Here is a 20,691-nt window from a genome sequence, read left to right as displayed (position 1 = left end):
ATTATTCCTCAAAAAAAGGATTCAACAGTCAATTAAATGAAGTGATGCTGACTGAAACAAAGCGAAGTTATTTTTATTTGTTGCTTTGTTTACAGGACTGTCATAACCTTTAATGTGCTATAATACACTTTGTGAATCTCACAGGGACACACTAGTATGCAGAGTCTGACTATGTGAACAGTTTTGGGAGAAATACCAGCCCACACAACGTAGCAACAATTGCCCATTCCTGTCCTAGATTTGGAATGCCTAACAGCTCAGTTTCTTTCAAAACAGCCTGAGCAGGTACCATGCAGGTGCCACAATCTGACAGGTTATCATGTGGAACTAGAAATTCTTACAGCACTGGAGCAATGAGAGACACAAAAGCCAGATTAACAGTAAGCTTCCAGGAGCAATCACTTTCCAATCACATGATTCTGAAGCCATGTCTAACATTAATGAACCACAGGGCTGTTATACCCCCATCACTTCTCTAATTTAGAAAAATGTAACATTTTTATACAGAAATTAGAAGCCTTAAAGAGCCACAGGCTGAGTGTGAAAGTCTCCAAAAGCACTGAAGAAATAGCACTAAGCTAAAAGCCAGCTGGTGAGTTCTGCCAGGTTAACTAGAAATACATCCAAAGAAGCAAGCACAACTTACGTGATGAGTTGTCTCATGGAGATTCCGCCTTCTTTTAACATGGGAGTCACCAGTTCAGCAAGGTACAACCAAATATGGGGAATATCAATGGCCATGTCATCTGCCAATTCCAATGTTTCTGAAAAACTGGAAAAGAACAGGAAAAAATCCACATGCAAATGTAACTGAAAAGTTAAGATCAAATACATCGATCAAAACCCAGTCAGTCAACAAATATCCACTAGACAACTGCTATGTCTGGTACTGCTCTGGGCGTCAAGTACACAAGCTTTTAATCTCAAAGAGTCTGTATCAGTGTGGGGAGGAGAACAACACAGACAAAAGCGTGTTTGCAGACAGGGTTAATTCTCTGAAGAACAGGACCTCAGGTACCAGGATACGCTAGAGGGTGACCAGAAAACACCCCTGTATGGATGTGCCATCTGAAAGACTTAATGAAAACGAGGCAGTCTCATGATGTTCTAGGGTAACAAGCTATTAATTTAATCCCAACTATAAAGAGTTCCCCATAGCTAAGTATCATATCCTCTGAGTTGGTCAGAAGCACTGACGGAAAACTTCGTGTAATACAGACCAGACACAAAGAGAAGAAAAGACACAAATTCTTCCTCTGAGGAGCTTACAATGGGGAAGAAAGCTGGGTGAATACAAAAGAGCCTGACAACGTTACTACATAACATCATCATTATACACGTTACAAACTGCACAACCTCTAAAGAAAAGCTGGTGGTTTTAGGCTTTCATGCTATGGAATATTTCTCAACGTGAAGTAACATAAATCAAATTTTTAAATATAAAATTTAGAAACATCAAATACAAAACACCAGCACAGTCTTATTTAGGCTGGAAATCATAGCTATTCATTTTAAGTATAAAAACCCAGTTCAAGACTGTGTTAATCATTCCAACATAGAATATATTAAAAGGTACAAAAACAAAAGTGAATTTAACTATTGGAGACATATAAATAATTACAAGGAAATACACATAATCAGAAGGGTGCATGAATCGAGGGGTCAGGGCAGGTGGCACCTTTCAGATCTCCACATACATGAAAAGTGTGTGCTTGCTCACTGCAATTCCAGTTTCTAGCCACCTACCTCGGAGAGCTACACACCACTAAAATTTTTCACTTAAAAAGAGCTACCACTGTAAGGCAGGGTCACTTTTCTGAAGGTGTCATTTCAAAACAGTTGGCCGCTCAGCCACATTATCTAACTCTGGGCTTCATAAATCCTTAATGGCAATTTTGTGACCTCACAGCTTGCAATTATTTGACACCAATTTGCTATAAACAGACTCTTGACCGTTCGCTCATTATGTATGCTTCCAGCTTGGTTAATGTGCCAACGATGGGACATAATCTGGCCGGGCTCCAGGATTTCTAGATTAATTACGTGTAATGCCTCTTCATGTTTCATGGTTTAGTGGTATAAACTTTTCTAATGAGCTCATGAGACAATCGCAGCAGTCTTGGTCTTGAAGCAGTGTGTCTAAACTGTTCTTTTCAACTCACATTACAACTAAAAGGTACTCCTTCTTCCCCAGTTTTCTCCTTGTCGATTGGTCAGTTTACCATGGTACCATCTGCAGAACTCCATCATCGACCAAATCCACACTGATGATAAGAAACACAGCTGGCTGAACACACGATATCTGAAGCAAAAGCTGGTAAGCAACTTACTTCTCTTCAAGTTTACTATTCCTAAATTCTTTTGTACGATTTTAGAAGAAAAATCCTACAGCCCCGTGTGCAGAAGCTGCTTGACAATTATCTCTGTGTCTTTGGACTACTACTTAGCCTTTAACAATGCCTTGCCTAACATGTATTTTCTGCTGGCTGAATAAATGAAATAAAGCTATAGCACAGCCTTGCTTCGTGGTATATAGTGACTACCACACCCACTAAATTGCACTTCTGGGAGGTCCACCAATGGGACTTCAAACATCCCTCACCCCATTTCAACTAGAGAAACTCTATTTTTACTTATTTTATATATTGCGATCCTAAAATTTAGTTGAAGAAAGCAATACATTATTAAAAGTTAGAAATATATTTTTTAATTTTAATTTTTTAATGCAGTAAAGTTCTGATTAGACATCTGCTAAAAGGCAAAATAATCTACCATTGCTGGAAATGATCTTGTCAGGCAGCATCTTCCATAATTTTGCATTATGATAACTTTAATAAAAATACAAATCTCGTTGTAAATAACCAAAGAAGAAATAGTGAAGACATCTCAAAATTAAGCTGGCCTGGTATTATTGTGCTGATCATTAGAGAATCTAACTAGATGTAAAACAAAGAAATAAATAAAAAGATAAAGACCCTTCTTATATTCCAGTACCATTTTCAAAGGAATACCACAGAAAAAGACTATTACCTCACCTATGAAAGCGAATGGAGCCTTCACTTGTTAAGAAGCACCTCTACAATTTTGCATATGGAACTTAGTCTGCTTGTCCACTTAAGCTCCAGTGTCTTTTACCAAAGTAGAATTGCCTTAAGTGGCAAGAAAAGTTCCATGAGTAGTCAAGGAGGAGATAAGAATTTCCCTCCCAATAAGTATCTCCGAAAGTAAAATATTAATATATCGAAATTGCTTGAAAGGCAAATATTTTGGGTCTCTAGTCAGCTCCAACTTTTGTCCTGCTTTTCACTTGTTTATTACATTTTCACTTGTTCAAAACACTTTCAAAGAGATTCCAATTCCATGGTGAACAGTGAGCTACATTCAACTACCTTTACCAGACAGTTTTTAGAAGTTTCCTGAGGCCATAATATTAAACGACTATACCACATTATCTGAAATGAATCTACCTACACAATAATGTGCTTACCTACACACATATCTGATTTGCATCATAGAGTATTTAGATCCAAGTCCTGAAAATTCCAAGGGGATGGTTTGATCTTGTGTAAATGTTTTATATATACCAACTACTATGCTCAGAGTTGATAATACATCTTTTAAGGAAAACTGCAAAGGATCTAAGCTTTGTTTATAAACCACTTGACACAGAGAGGCTATCTGAAACATCTGTCTAGTCTATCTTACTTTTCAAGTAGCAATGTATGCTTTGGGCAGCCGTAGGAGAAACCACATATAGGGGACTGGAATGCAAAATAGGAAGTCAAAAAAACCTGGGGTAACAGGCAAATTTGGCCTTGGAATACGGAATGAAGCAGGGCAAAGACTAATAGAGTTTTGCCAAGAGAACGCACTGGTCATAGCAAACACCCTTTTCCAACAACACAAGAGAAGACTCTGCACATGGACATCACCAGATGGTCAACACTGAAATCAGACTGATTATATTCTTTGCAGCCAAAGATGGAGAAGTTCTATACAGTCAGCAAAAACAAGACTGGGATCATGAACTCCTTATTGCCAAATTCAGACTTAAATTGAAGAAAGTAGGGAAAACCACTAAACCATTCAGGTATGACCTAAATCAAATCCCTTATGATGATAGAGTGGAAGTGAGAAATAGATTTAAGGAATTAGATCTGATAGATAAGAGTGTCTGATGAACTATGGAAGGAGGTTCATGACACTGTACAGGAGACAAGGATCAAGACCATCTCCATGGAAAAGAAATGCAAAAAAAGCAAAACAGCTGCTGAGGAGGCCTTACAAACAGCTGTGAAAAGAAGAGAAGCGAAAAGCAAAGGAGAAAAGGAAAGACATAAGCATCTGAATGCAGAGTTCCAAAGAATAGCAAGGAGAGATAAGAAAGCCTTCCTCAGTGATCAATGCAAAGAAAGAGGGAAACAATAGAATGGGAAAGACTAGGGATCTCTTCAAGAAAATCAGAGATACCAAGGGAACATTTCATGCAAAGATGGGCTCGATAAAGGACAGAAATGGTAGGGACCTAACAGAAGCAGAAGATATTAAGAAGAGGTGGCAAGAATACACAGAAGAACTGTACAAAAAAGATCTTCATGACCCAGATAATCACGATGGTGTGATCACTCACCTAGAGCCAGACATCCTGGAATGTGAAGTCAAGTGGGCCTTAGGAAGCATCACTATGAACAAAGCTAGTGGAGGTGATGGAATTCCAGTGGAGCTATTTCAAATCCTGAAAGATGATGCTGTGAAAGTGTTGCACTCAATATGCCAGCAAATTTGGAAAACTCAGCAGTGGCCACAGGACTGGAAAAGGTCAGTTTTCATTCAAATCCCAAAGAAAGGCAATGCCAAAGAATGCTCAAACTACCGCACAATTGCACTCATCTCACACACAAGTAAAGTAATACTCAAAATTCTCCAAGCCAGGCTTCAGCAATACGTGAACCGTGAACTTCCAGATGTTTAAGCTGGTTTTAGAAAAGGCAGAGGAACACGAGATCAAATTGCCACCATCTGCTGGATCATCGAAAAAGCAAGAGAGTTCCAGAAAAACATCTATTTCTGCTTTATTGACTATGCCAAAGCCTTTGACTGTGTGGATCACAATAAACTATGAAAAATTCTTCAAGAGATGGGAATACCAGACCACCTGACCTGCCTCTTGAGAAACCTGTATGCAGTTCAGGAAGCAACAGTTAGAACTGGACATGGAATAACAGACTAGTTCCAAATAGGAAAAGGAGTATGTCAAGGCTGTATATTGTCACCCTGCTTATTTAACTTATAGGCAGAGTACATCATGAGAAACGCTGGACTGGAAGAAGCATAAGCTGGAATCAAGATTGCCAGGAGAAATATCAATAACCTTAGATAGCCAGATGACACCACCCTTATGGCAGAAAGTGAAGAGGAGCTAAAGAGCCTCTTGATGAAAGTGAAAGAGGAGAGTGAAAAGGTTGGCTTAAAGCTCAACATTCAGAAAACGAAGATCATGGCATCTGGTCCTGTCACTTCATGGGAAGTAGGTGGGGAAACAGTGGAAGCAGTGTCAGACTTTATTTTTTGGGGCTCCAAAATCACTGCAGATGGTGATTGCAGCCATGAAATTAAAAGACGCTTAGTCCTTGGAAGGAAAGTTTTGACCAACCTAGATAGCATATTGAAAAGAAGAGACATTACTTTGCCAACAAAGGTCCGTCTAGTCAGGGCTATGGTTTTTCCAGTGGTCATGTATGGATGTGAGAGTTGGACTGTGAAGAAAGCTGAGTGCCGAAGAATTGATGCTTTTGAACTGTGGTGTTGGAGAAGACTCTTGAGAGTCCCCTGGATTGCAAGGAGATCCAACAAGTCCATTCTAAAGGGGATCAGTCCTGGGTGTTCATTGGAAGGACTGATGCTAAAGCTGAAACTCCAATACTTTGGCCACCTCATGCGAAGAGCTGACTCACTGGAAAAGACTCTGATGCTGGGAGGAATTGGGGGCAGGAGGAGAAGGGGACGGCAGAGGATGAGATGGCTGGATGGCATCATCAACTCGACAGACATCAGTTTGAGTGAACTCTGGGAGTTGGTGATAGACAGGGAGGCCTGGCGTATTGTGATTCATGGGGTCGCAAAGAGTCGGACACGACTGAGCGACTGAATTGAACTGAGGAGAAACCACAGATTAACCATTGGCTGATCAGGGCCCAGTAAACTTGGAGGTCTTCTTTTTTGTTTTCCAGAATCATCACTGGCTTGGGCAACTAGGCAGAAACGGCTTTAATTGTTCAGAAAGCATTGTGCTAGTCACTCAGTTGTGTCCGACTATTTGCAACCTCCATGGACCATCAGGCTCCTCTGTTCAAAGGATTTTACAGGCAAGAATACTGAAGTGGGTTGCCATTTCCTTCTGTAGAGGATCTTCCAAACCCAGGGATCGAACCCAGGGCTCCCGCATTGCAGACAGATGCTCTACTGTCTGAGCCACCAGGGAAGCCACAGTTGCTCAGAAGTTGGCATTTAACAGAATCAGCATCCAGAAAGCTGACACTGACGCTCCCCTCACAGTGATGAGTAAGGACAGAGATCTTTGGACACTGGGACTAAAAGAGATAGAAGACAGGGCATTTCGGTGGCTCCAATGAAATGGCTTCTCTGGACAATATGATCTATTTATAACTTAAGTTTCAGAAGTAACTGGGAAACTATGGTTCAATGTGCAAGAAGGTTCTTTGTGGATACTAACATGGGGCTATCTCTTAGTTTCCACCTTAGAAAAAATTGCCAGAGCTTTCTATTTAGGAAGGAATAGGGATCTTCCTAGGGGTCTTGTCTAAGGATAATCTGGTTAGGTCTAACTAAGTATCAAAAGCTAGGTCAGAAGCTGCTGTGTTATCACGAGCTGCAGAGGAAGCAGGGACAGGGAAAGCGGAAGCAGCTACTGAGACACAGGTGTGCCCCTTTTGGTCTATGTGAAACGTGGTTGTGGCAGTGTTGCCAACAGCCACAACAGCACCACTCCCAAAGCAAGTGTGGACACCGTGTCTGGATGTGGTAATTTTTCCTCAGGGAAATGAAAATGTTCGAGATAGCCTGGAAACCAAGCTAGCACCTCTCAACTTCAATCAAGGCCAATGAAGCTAGAACACACTCTGTGAGGGCTTTTCAGGGATGAATCAACTTCTGACTATAGTTTGAAGAAAGAGAGAAAATGGTAACTGGTAATGTAGCATTCTCATTTTCAAAATTTTCTGGTGAATGTATCATAATATCTGGGCAAAAAGCAAATATTTATAAATTAACATAATAGTTATTATTAAAACTATAGTTCCAAGTTGGCTAGGGGCAGATCTCAATTTGTGAGGCTATAAATAACCTCATTTGCTCTTATTATTTATACGGGTTGGCTACTGGAGTGAGGGGGCCAAAGTTTCTTACTAAGTTAACTGAGTCAGATAGCCTTAATCTAGTCAAGTCAAGTCACTGAAATCTAACTTATTGATGCAGTATAACTTTTTAATGATTCTAGGAACAAATATACATCTTCTGGGACCCTGAGGACAGTGCCATTATTCCTCAGAAAAATCAAATGAATAGTTATTCCTAGGTATATTCAACCCTGGCATTTAATAATTACACCTTTCTAAGAGGCTGGCCATATCTGAGAGATATATGGTGGTATTTCATCATGTGCATTTAATTTATAAGACCACAAAAAAGATTTTTATTTTAAAACATAAGCCTGGGTAAGATTCTGTGATTGTGCCACAAAGAACCTGATCCATGCATGCATCTGCGGATGATCACAAAGAGAACCAGATTCTGAGCACACAGGATTTAACACAAGTGACAGCCAAACTTCATCAACTCAGCCATCAAGAGAAATTATAATGAAACCAACCTGGAATAAACCTGATCATTAACAACTGTGGAGTTACATATGCTTCTATTGGGGTAGAGTAGACAGACAAGCATTTCTTGGCCAAAATGAACCATGGTTTAAAGGATGAAGCTTTTTTGGTTTAATTTTCCACAATTTTTATCACAAAGGAAAGCTTTTTTCTCAGGGTTTACATGTAGGCTGATGAGGAGCTCTGAGTTTCTTGGTAGTTAAGAGGGTCTGTTATCTGACTTGCATCATAATATGAGTCTATCTACAATTAGATACAGAAAATCAGAAAATAACCACTAGCACAATCTATCAAAAGCCATCATATGAACCAACATACATACTGTCAATATAATATACACCAACATACTATGGCAGATACAATTTTGACCTATGGAAACTGCTAAATACTTAAAAAGATATGTACTCTTAAAATTAACTACTATGAAAGAGCCTAGTAACTGACTACTACTGTTGAGTAGGATACTGACCCTCTGAAAAAGTCCTGTTTGCTGAGCTTTTCTGACTGCACCAGCTGATACAGTAACTGGCCCATGTGATCCCGGGTGATCTGGCTCCTTTCCAGGGTGGACTCCACTCCCGTCCTCACGAACACATGTTGCAGGCCCTGGGCGTTCAGCTCTTCCACACACTGCATGGCTTCCTGTTCAAACAGCAAATAAAAGCTTACTCCAAAATAAATAAGCTTACTCGAATTGCCAGAGTGTTAAAATAAGTTTAAAAACATTTACTTATGACAAAATTGGTAGAAAAGAGCAAGATAGTTTCATATATATAAATAGCTAAAAATTAATATAGCTCAGTAAAATGCAGGATAATATGGGCAATACTATTCGGCATATTTAAAAATAAAAGTGCATCTTTGTAAGGCTAATGTGTTTAGGTTAACATTTTCTTAAAGATCACTCAAAAGACCAGAGCCAAAAATGTCCTTTATTACACAACATGGATCTATATTATGATCACTCAGAAACTTGAAATGGTATATTATCAAATAATATTTAAACAGAAATTCGTGTCATGATTCAAAGGCCTTAATTCTGAGATAACTGAGGTAATTCTGTCTCAGTATGAAAATCTTCAAAGAAAAATGTCTTCCTTTTATAGTAAGGTTGACATGGTTAGCTGAAGTACTAAAAATCTTTTAGGAAGATCTTGGGATATGGGGCTTGTAGACTGGTTCTTACCACGGGATGATCTGGCTAGGTCAGTATCTCTGTTCTGGACAATAAAAGCCTGGCAGCAGGGTCACTCAATCACCAATCACCTCCCTGCCCTCAGCTACCTCAACGTGTGTGAGTTCAAAATCCTGTGATTCAACATCTGACGAGAGCAGTTCTTGTGAGGGGGAAGATGCATGTGAGAAGGGCAGTCTCCTGACAGAAGCCGCGAGTAAGGCAGGTCTAGGCATTTTCACCACTGTTTATCTCCCCTCTGTTAAGTTATTTAATACCTCCTCCCGTGTCAACTTTTTATCTAAAATATTTTCAAAATATAGAGAAATTAAAGAGTAATAAAAGGTACACCGACATACCTTTACTGCAATTTAATCAATTGCTGGTTTTCTTATATATGTATCTAAGAAATTCAACATTCACACAGTAACATCAACTAAGTATCTGATATATAGTACATACTGGAATTTCCACAACTGTCCCCAAATGTCCAATATAGCTTTTTCATTGTTCTAGGATCCAACTGAAAACCCAACGTCACACGTCATGATGTCTCTCTACCTTTGTTTTTGGCCATGTTGCCCATCCTCCAGGATCTTAGTTCTCCAGCTAGGGATCAAACCCAGGGTCCTAGCAGTGAAAGCGCCAAGTTCCAAACACTGAACCGTCACAGAATTCTCTCTTTAGATTCTTCTCTCCTTTGTGTTTTCATGACACTGGCACTTTTTTTTTTAATACATATGATTATTGATGGCATTTATTTATTTATATTATTTTTTTAATTTTATTTTTAAACTGTACATAATTGTATTAGTTTTGCCAACTATCAAAATGAATCCACCACAGGTATACATGTGTTCCCCATCCTGAACCCTCCTCCCTCCCCATACCATCCCTCTGGGTCGTCCCAGTGCACTAGTCCCAAGCATCCAGTATCGTGCATCGAACCTGGACTGGCAACTCGTTTCATACATGATATTTTACATGTTTCAATGCCATTCTCCCAAATCTTCCCACCCTCTCCCTCTCCCACAGAGTCCATAAGACTGATCTATACATCGGTGTCTCTTTTGCTGTCTCGTACACAGGGTTATTGTTACCATCTTTCTAAATTCCATATATATGCATTAGTATACACTGTATTGGTGTTTTTCTTTCTGGCTTACTTTTAACACAACTGTCACATAAGACTGTTTCTTACATACACTTTACCCAATCAGTCTGTCTGTTTCCAGCCCATCTGTATCTCACGCACATTCATCGAATGCTAAGTTACCACCCATCCTTCTAGCTTCCAGAATGGTGCTGCTTTCTACAGCTTATGCTTTTTATCCTTGTGGGGTTTTACCTCATTTTAAGCCTATCATCATCATTATAAAGCCTTTTCAGGAGAGAGTAAAAATGAAAGCAAATACTCAATGCTCAATATTATACCTGAAGTGATTGTCTCCCAATGAGAATTTAGTCACTGCATCTGCATACTGGGCCAACTAACTATATCATGGAACTACTAATGCGAAGTTTCTAAGTTCACAGCAGTTCATAATCTTACCCTTCTCCCTAGTTTCTAATGTTTTGTTTCTTGTTTTTTACCTCTAACCTGAAATGATACCTCCTAGAATCCCTGTGACTGGTTATCATACCATCTAATCTTACTTCTTTGCACTGAAACACTTTCTTTTTGTAGAAGCTGCTTATTTAGTTATTACCTATTTTTAGGACAGCTTTGTCTGTATCACCCACTAGAACATAAGCTCGGTAAAAGACCCATAAAAACAGATTATGCTATTCAGTACATATACTACAATATTTACAGGAAGTATTCCTTAAAATGGGCTTCCCTGATAGCTCAGCTGATAAAGAACTCGTCTGCAATGCAGGAAACTCCTGTTTGATCCCTGGTTTGGGAAGATCCCCTGGAGAAGGGATATGCTACCCACTCCAGTATTCTTGGGCTTCCCTGGTGGCTCAGACAGTAAAGAATCTGCCTGCAACGTGGGAGACCTGGGTTCAATCCCTGGGTTGGGAAGATCCTCTGGAGGAGGGCACAGCAACTCACTCCAGTATTCTTGCCTGGAGAATCCCCATGGACAAAGGAGCCTGGTGGGCTAGAGTCCATGGCGCAACAAGTTGGACACAACTGAGCAAATAACACACACGCATGCATTCCTTAATGTGGGTGACACACTTCAGGTGCTCAACATATACATCTCACAGAGGCTAAAAACACAAGGTGTGAAGTCAGACAAATATGTTTGAACCCTGGTTCTGCTACTTACTTGCTATTGTGTGAGTTCAGGAATGTTACTTAATCTCTCAGCTTTGACTTCCTATCACAAGGTTACTGTGAGGACTGCATATAATATATATAAGTACTTGGCATATTGCTAAACACAAAACAAGGGCTCAATAAATACTCATTTGTATTACTGTTAACTATAGCACCTATTAAAATGTTTGGGAAAAATCTTCCTTAGAATGAGCTCCACAATAAGCCTTTAGCATGACACACCAATACCCAAAAGGTAGGAAGAAAAAGTATAGCTTCTGTTCTGAAGCTGGAAGCTTGGATTTGAATCCTGAGTCTGCCATTTATCTGACAGTGGAAACAGTGTCAGACTTTATTTTTTGGGGCTCCAAAATCACTGCAGATGGTGACTGCAGCCATGAAATTAAAAGACGCTTACTCCTTGGAAGGAAAGTTATGACCAACCTAGATAGCATATTGAAAAGCACAGACATTACTTTGCCAACAAAGGTCCGTCTAGTCAGGGCTATCGTTTTCCCAGTGGTCATGTATGGATGTGAGAGTTGGATTGTGAAGAAAGCTGAGCGCCGAAGAATTGATGCTTTTGAACTGTGGTGTTGGAGAAGACTCTTGAAAGTCCCTTGGACTGCAAAGAGATCCAACCAGTCCATTCTAAAGGAGATCAGCCCTGGGTGTTCTTTGGAAGGAATGATGCTAAAGCTGAAACTCCAGTCCTTTGGCCACTTCATGCGAAGAGTTGACTCACTGGAAAAGACTCTGATTCTGGGAGGGATTGGGGGCAGGAGGAAAAGGGGACGATAGAGGATGAGATGGCTGGATGGCATCACCAACTCGATGCACATGAGTTTGAGTGAACTCTGGGAGTTGGTGATGGATACGGAGGCCTGGCGTGCTGTGATTCATGAGGTCACAAAGAGTCGGACACGACTGAGCGACTGAACTGAACTGAACTGAACTGAGAGCAAGTTACGTTACACCTTTGCACCTCAGCTTTCTTTTCTATTTTTCAATTTTATTTTACTTTTATTTTAATTAGAAGATAATTACTTTACAAAATTGTGATGGCTTCTGCCATACATCAATATGAATCAGCAATAGGTATACATATGCCCCCTTCCTCTTGCACCTCTAGCTGTGCTAGGGGCTTCCCTGGTGGCTCAGACAGTTAAAAAAACAAAAAACAAAAAAACTGTGCTGCCAATTTATAAGAATACTATTTATTTTCCAGGATTCTAACAAATCACAATATATGAAGTCTGTTCTTTGGATTATTCCAGTTAGTGTTCTTATTTTTGCTGCATTTTCAAGAGTACTTTCTGAAAAGTACTCTAACTTGCTCATGAGTAAAACCTTCCTATTTCTAAATTTTGGACAATTTCGGTAAGCTTTTAGCAAAGCAAAAGTAGTTAATGTATCTGACAAATAATTTTAACAGATAAGCCTTTGATGACCCCAGATCCCTAAACCAGGTCCCATTATATGATCTCTCCTAAGATCCTACAGGTCTCCTAGCATTTATTTTAACCACAATTGAACACTTTGTGGACTTTATCTGTTCATGATCTGTCTCTAACTTAAGACTACAAGGCTCATGAAGTCAGGCAGTGTGTGTATCTTACTCACTGCTACCTTAAAATGAAGATCAGGAGAAGATTAAGGTTAAAGAAGGGCAAACTGAAAGCTACATCTTGAAATGTTTCACTTAGGCTGCCAGACCCCAACACATTACTCTCTTGTGCCTCAGTTTTACTTATGAAGTAAAGAAAAAGTAATGTCAGCTGTACTTTAAAGTTCCTATGAGAATGTTGATGAAAAGACAGGTAATATAAGGAGCCAGGAATTCCTCATGATACTGTGTTGTTTTTGTTCATTAATGTCAAAGTAAATTTGGTTATCCTGCAGTGGGGAGGGACTGATACCGGCTCTCCCTCCCTGCCAGTTGATCCTGTGAACCACAGTATCCATATAAAAGAGCGCACTGGGCAGGAGCGTACCAGTTGTGCAAACTGAACCGAGCAGGGCTTGGATCACTCGCTCAAGGTCTCATCAGTTCACAATAACTGATCTAGACCAAAACCAAGTCACACTGTCTCCAGTGAAGTTCCGCTGTCTCCTATCACAGGCCTTTCTGTGCTGTTGCTTCCTTTTTAAAAATTGTTGTTTACCTTAAAATCATTAATGTGTAGAAACTCATCAATGATAGATTTGGACTTCCTCTCCATCTCTTCCTCTGACAACGCAGGCTTGTCAGAGGCTGATGTTACTGGAATTTCCGGTTTTGTCACTAGTGAGGATAAAATAGTGAGAAAGGAAAAATGACAAAAATTATCATTAAAATGGTAGAATTATGGTTGATAATATACATGTTCTGTTACTTTTTTTTTTAAGTAAAGGCATTAAAACAGATACAAATGTGACAAAGCAAGCCACCTAAAAGTAGAACACAGAAATATGATTTTAGAATACACACATACTAAATAACTTCATAGTCCACAACAGCTACAAGGGATTGAGATGTTGATAAATTTTTATAATTAGCATTTTTTGTTCCTTTTTTAAAAAAATCAAGGTATAGTTGATTTACAGAATTATCTACAGTATTATATCAGCTTCAAGTACACAACACGGTGAAGGAATGTTTCCCTAGAGTATGCTGCATTTCCTTCCTGTATTTTGATTGCTCTCCACTGCTTCGATGATGGAGGGCACGCGAGGCCCGCTAAGTCGCACAGGCGTGCACAGAGCTACAGCCACGCTGGCTTCTGCAGTTGCTTGAGTACACCATGGCTCCACAGACGAATACTCTGTTCACGGTGCTCCTCCTACATGGAATGCTGTCTCTCTCTGCCCCTCGCCTGTCCCTCCCTGCAAACCTGTTTTAACTCCTCTTTCCTTCAGACCCGAGGAAAGCCTTCTCTAACATTCCCCTGTGTCTGGTAAGTAAGTACTCTCTTATAACTAGGTTTCTTTCATAGCGTTTTTCTCATTTTGTACTTCTATACTGTCATGGTCCGTGTGAGGGTTGGAAAAGAATTTCCAGACATGAGGCAGGAGAGGAGCATAAAGTTCATTACAGCGGGAGACGCTCTAGAACAGCAGGCCAGCTCAAGGAAGACCTGACCTTGAACAGTGGTCCTTAGTCCACTTTCATACCCAGGGAACAAGGAGTGGGCTAGGGGTCTTGTGGGTCATTTGCTGATTGGATGCGGCACGTATCCTGGGTGGGGGAAGAGTAAGGCAGGTAACTTCTCCCTACGGGGCAGGAGGGGAGACAGGCAACACTGCTCAGGAGGACCTGAAATCCGTTAGGAGCCACACCACGGGGGAGGGAAGGACACCAGGGTCTGGTTTTGCCGTTCCTGCATTCCGAGACCGTCCTCGGTTTCATCTCTCTTTCAATCCTTGGGTTACCACGTGTGTCATCTTTCATGGGGTTATTTGATAAACTTCTCTTTGACCCAGGAGACAGAAGACCAAGAGCAGGGACTGGTGCCCAGGTGCACGTGGCAAATGAACAAATGACCCAGACAGTTAAGCGTGCGGAGGGCAGCTGTGCCACAGCGTCCACTACACACCAGACGCTTCTCATACCCTATCTTGTTAGGCTCCCAAACCACCCAGCATGCAGAAGAAAGCCACACGTCCTTAAAACTGAAAGATCTGAAGTCCTCATCAGTCGGGAAAAGACATTTCAATTTTCCTGTGAAATCCATTTAGAAACTACAGTTAAGAGACATAATTTAAATAGTGAAACAAAATTGAAAGCTAGGAAAATGTTATAAAACAACCATATTACTTCAGGATTAAGATTTAAAAACTTTTTCATCACTGTCATTATCATCATTAAGACATCTAAGACCTTTTTGCAAGCTTTGTGTTTACCAGGTAATGTTCAAAGTATTTACACGTATTATCACTTTTAACCTCCACAATAACTACAGAATTAGTACACTTGTTATCCCCATGTAAGAGATGAGGAAACTGAAAATCAGATCGGTTAAACACGAGGCAGTTTTTAGAGCACTACCTGAGTTGGTCCTCTAAGCACATACATGCTCAACATGTACAAAACCCACAGAGCTTCCAAGATGAAGGTAATAAAAGACCATCTGATACTTTCTCTCTGGTTTGCCCTGTGGTGGCCCAACAGTTTCAGGATTTTCATACATGTGAGGGGCTGTACACAGGATACCTTGGAGAAGGCAGGCTACCCACTCCAGTATTCTGGCCTAGAGAATTCCATGGACTGTACACGGGGCTGCAAACGGTCAGACAGGACTGAGTAGCTTTCACTTTTACCATTCACAAAGGACACACACTCTAATGCACATGGGGGTGCAATTGAGGGACGTTGGAGGAAGTTCGTATCGCTCAAGATACAGCAAAAGGCCCTTATCTGCATCGCTTTTAATAGTGAAGGGGAAAATTTACACACTGCTGAACAATGGATACCTGGGGAACGAGAACCGTGAGATTAGGAAGATATCCTCTAACTTTTAGAGCACTGGCTTGTGTGCTGTTAACATGTATTGATTCTGAAAATCTACTCAGGCACAAAGTCTCCTTGTCTTTTTCTCCTCCCAAATTGAAGGCCCCAGTCTTCACCTGTGTCTGTTCATACAGAACCCCTCACCTGGCTCCCTGGTCCTGCTTCGCTCCGCCTCAGCGCTGCTCCTCTCCACGTCCATGCCTCCTGTGAGCTGCTTCACGGTCTCCAGCATCTCCCTCCGCTGCTCCTCCTGAGACTGATTGTCTAACAGGTCTTTACTGCTGCCACCCCTCATGAAAGTGTTCGGCCGAGCTGCTGCAGGCTGGAGGGGCTTGTCATTCTTCTCCCTGCCCGTGCTTCCTCGACTTCAAAGACAAAACAACACTTCTCAAAATAAAGACCACCTCCATTCCCTCTGTATTCAAATTATAAAACAACACCAAGACTTTCTAAGTATGCAGGAGAACTTTTCACAGACAACTTTAGATGTATGAGGCACCAATTACACGCCAAAGTATAATTATTTACATAAACAAGTAAAATCAGTGCTTTAACGAGATTAAGATGTGTTTTAGCTTTTCCTTAAATGTAAAAGGGATACCACTTGAAAATTTTAAATGCCAATGGCAATTCCTTGTCTAAATTTTAAAATATCTTTTAAGAAGAAAGACTGATGAGTGTATGAGCTAAGTGAATGAAAGGGAAACACAGTACCAAAATAATATGGTTTTACTGTCTTACAAACTTTACAATGATATTTATTCAGAAATTTCAAATACATGGAAAATATCTGAGGACCAAGTCATGGAAAGTTTTTGAATAGCCCAAATCACACACTACATTCATTTTAGGAGAGAATCTTCCTGTCTTCCTACTCTTCTCTCAGACAATTCTAACCAGTGCGGCAAACAGGTCCTCAGCCCAAGAGAGATCAGCAACGGTGAATTTAAAATGAGAAAAGGAAGACCTACAGGAAAGACAACGGGTCTAATCACTATGCAGGAACAGACACAGTCCTCAAAAAGCACAGCCATCAGGGGACATTTATAGCAGGGAAAAGAGAGTACACCATGAGAAATGCTGGGCTGGAAAAAGCACAAGCTGGACTCAAGATTGCCAGGAGAAATATCAATAACCTCAGATATGCAGATGACACCACCCTTATGGCAGAAAGTGAAGAAAAACTAAAGAGCCTCTTGATGAAAGTGAAAGAGGAGAGTGAAAAAGTTGGCTTAAAGTTCAACATTCAGAAAACAAAGATCATGGCATCCTGTCCCATCACTTCATGGGAAATAGATGGGGAACAGTGGAAACAGTCAGACTTTATTTTTTTGGGCTCCAAAATCACTGCAGATGGTGACTGCAGCCATGAAATTAAAAGACGCTTACTCCTTGGAAGGAAAGTTATGACCAACCTAGATAGCATATTGAAAAGCAGAGACATTACTTTGCCAACAAAGGTCCGTCTAGTCAAGGCTATCGTTTTCCCAGTGGTCATGTATGGATGTGAGAGTTGGACTGTGAAGAAGGCTGAGCGCCGAAGAATTGATGCTTTTGAACTGTGGTGTCGGAGAAGACTCTTGAGAGTCCCCTGGACTGCAAGGAGATCCAACCAGTCCATTCTGAAGGAGATCAGCCCTGGGATTTCTTTGGAAGGAATGATGCTAAAGCTGAAACTCCAGTACTTTGGCCACCTGGTACGAAGAGCTGACTCATTGGAAAAGACTCTGATGCTGGGAGGGATTGGGGGCAGGAGGAAAAGGGGACGACAGAGGATGCGATGGCTGGATGGCATCGCTGACTCGATGGACGTGAGTCTGAGTGAACTCTGGGAGCTGGTGATGGACAGGGAGGCCTGGTGTGCTGCGGTTCATGGAGTCGCAGAGTCGGACACGACTGAGCAACTGCACTGAACTGAACTGAAAGAGTCACAAACACCTCAGGAGCACAACTGATGCTCAATGACAATCTAGGTTACTGTTTAAAAGTTCACCTGTGCTATATTTTGTTTCAGAAGCCAAAGGAATAGTAATATAGCTTAGGAAACCCACCTAGTCACATTAATTTATAATAATAAAAAGCAAAAGTTTGCGAGGTTAAAGAAACTCAGTTCCAAAAGCACCTACATCAAAACATTTTATTCTGTCACTATACTACAGGTTCTCACCCACTCTGTGTAAACTAGCCAACGAACACCTGACTGTACGAATCCTACAAAAATCAAAGTAGAAAGATAGCAGAATACAGAGTAGTGAAAAATAAAAGGCAACCTCAAATATAACTGCAAGAACAGTGTGACAGAGGAATCCACAGGTGGGCGGTCAGGCCCTTTCACTCAGCTTGAGGGTTGCAGCCTGAGGGTGCTAGTTTCTCTGGAGCGCCTGCAGCCTCGCCTTGCGGAGCCCTGACACAAGCTCCCGGGGCTCGTTGGCTGGGCCTGGCTTTCTGAGTGGAGCAAGCTATTGGATATCCCTTCCACCTTATCTGAACTCCATAACTTCCTTATCTTGGAGGAAATCAACTTTAGTGATGAAATGAATCTACCCATAGGGATTATCATCACAGAGAGAGCGAGAGAGTGTGTGTTGTGTTGGACAGCCAGCCAGCCTGACAAGCAGGTCAATCTTTATTAATGTGCAGACTGCTTACCTAGTTAAGGTCCGCCGGGAATCAAACTCTAGAGGTGTGGATGACGCAGACCCTGAAGGTGCTGGAGGTTGCAAAGCAGAGAATCTGTTTAAACTGGAAGCACTTGATCTTAAGGCATCTATAGATATTAAGGAGTGAGAAAGAAATATAAATCACATGACTAAAATGCAGCTTCTAACTGATCTGCCTTCGTGGGGAAGGGCCCGTGGCCAGGCATTTCTAACGAGCCTAACCAGCTGACGCCAATCTCCTGGTCCACAGACCATACTCTTAGAAGCACTCTGTTAGAAAGACTTTGTATGTAAAAAAGAATTTATAAATATTTATTCATTACAACTATCTGCTCCTTTAAAAATATAACTAAATTATCCTAAGTAGGGCCTAGGAATGGTAAATAGGGGAAGAAAGAAGGCAAGCGAAACCAAAAGAAAATATTTAACTTAAAAAATGCTGTGATGTCATTTATGTAAAAGTATGGATGTGAGTTTAAGTGAACAATTTAATTTAAAAGAAAAAAGGTCAAAATTATGTAATAGAAGGGAAATATGGGAAGGTTGTTAACAATGAAGTTTAATTGTTATGATCCAAGTATGTGAGTCCTAAAGTCAAGTCTCTCAAAATCTACTTCTGACATAGATTTTGAAAACTATTTTAATCGAATTGTTTTTTCTTTCGCAACACCCTAAAGTTAAATGCTTCTGGGTAATAATATTACTTTACTCAGTAATATGAGTTTCCATTTTAATTTGGAGTCCCAGTAACTTTTCTAATTATATTGAATTTGTAAAAAGCAACAAAACAACAAAGGAATCAAACAGATTAAAGTTTTAAATAGTTTTTGAATTAAAAAAAAAAAACTTGTTTTAAATATTCAAAATACCTAAGGATCCACACTGAGGAGGAAACCCTCAATTATGTTAAGAGCGGGACACCAATAAATCTGGGCGTGATTAGTTTATAGATCTTGCACTAAAACGTACGCTTGTGAAACGACTGCAGCACGCCAGCTTCCGGAGGAAGGACACTCCTCACTTACCGGCCTCGCTCGCCTTGGCTCCACCACTGCTGCCCTTTCCCCAGCTGCCCAGCTGCGCTTTAGGTACCAGCTGAATTTTCTCATCAATTGTGGGCTGCAACGTAAGGGATCACAAGTCAACAGTAGGAACTATTCTAGAAGAATAGTTTATCTTCTCTTTTTTCTCCCCAGTGCAATAAAATCAATTTCAGCAACAAAATTTTGCTTGGAATGCCCCTATACAAAACATAAGTTGGAGCTGTTCCCATTAAACTGGGATTCCTCTGGCCCTGGAAGAACTCTTTGGAATCCAGTGTCCACAAAATACAACTACTGGCCTGGAGAATACATTCAGATCCTTGAAGATGGTATGCTAATCTGCTAAGCAGTTTCTAATGATTTCCCTTTTACAATGCCAAGTGATTTTAAAATGGAAAAAAAAAAACAGAAAGAGGAATATACAAATATTACAAAATTAACTCATTAATCTTTTCAAGTGACTGTTAGGAAACAAGTCAAAAGACCCAAAGATTTCACATTTTAGCAAAGCCTAAAATAGGTTGGGGCAGGGAAGGAGAGGTGAGACAGGCGCATGGTTCAGTAAAGGGGAACAAGAGAAAAGAAAGGAACATGTTAGACGGGGAGTTAGGGTGCCTGATACCTCTCAGATTTAACTCTCCCAGCACAACTTCAGTACAAATGCATGGAGTACCTCATAGAATGCACACCACAACACACACACTGTGAGGCGGATCCTAGCAAAGGCACTGCTATGCTCTGACACTGCAGCTTGCTATATGTAGTTAATAGTTAATAGTGAATCTCCTTAATGGTTTTGAGCTTTTAATATTTATATAGAGTACCAACAGTATAACTGTCTGAATACACACATTTCTTTTAATTTATATATTTTTTAAAATATTAAGGAAATAATGTTGTAGAATGTTCCTTTTTACAGTGCCCATGCACAGAAACGATATTTAAAACACAAATGATTTTAGTTAAAACTGTCTCTTGCTGCAAATGGAAGCGGATGGGAATCAAGTTGTATTCAGCGATGGAATTCCTTCTTTGGGACATAAACAACTGAAAGAATGTACCAGAGTCTTAGAAAACAGGATCCTGGCTGATACATCAAGAGAGATCCAGAAAGGGAATGCTCCGTCCTGAAGCAATGCTTTGACAAAACTGTAAGGA

General features: G+C 40.5%; 1 protein-coding gene across 5 annotated transcripts in view; it reads right to left on the bottom strand.

Annotated features, from left to right (window-relative positions):
• Window positions 1–20,691, bottom strand: part of EIF4G3 (eukaryotic translation initiation factor 4 gamma 3) — a 301,001-nt gene that overhangs the window by 19,009 nt on the left and 261,301 nt on the right. For all 5 annotated transcript variants that reach the window (XM_027521372.1, XM_027521381.1, XM_027521391.1 and 2 more), the window contains 6 exons: window positions 19,516–19,609; window positions 18,480–18,597; window positions 15,975–16,195; window positions 13,507–13,625; window positions 8,368–8,540; window positions 647–772 (listed from right to left, as the gene is read on the bottom strand). In XM_027521372.1, the coding sequence (XP_027377173.1) occupies window positions 647–772; window positions 8,368–8,540; window positions 13,507–13,625; window positions 15,975–16,195; window positions 18,480–18,597; window positions 19,516–19,609 (851 nt within the window). The remainder of the gene's footprint in view (window positions 1–646; window positions 773–8,367; window positions 8,541–13,506; window positions 13,626–15,974; window positions 16,196–18,479; window positions 18,598–19,515; window positions 19,610–20,691) is intronic.

Source organism: Bos indicus x Bos taurus, chromosome 2, assembly GCF_003369695.1.
Source record: "Bos indicus x Bos taurus breed Angus x Brahman F1 hybrid chromosome 2, Bos_hybrid_MaternalHap_v2.0, whole genome shotgun sequence".
NCBI classification, from domain to species: domain Eukaryota; kingdom Metazoa; phylum Chordata; class Mammalia; order Artiodactyla; family Bovidae; genus Bos; species Bos indicus x Bos taurus.
This window is presented reverse-complemented; position numbering and strand designations above follow the sequence as displayed.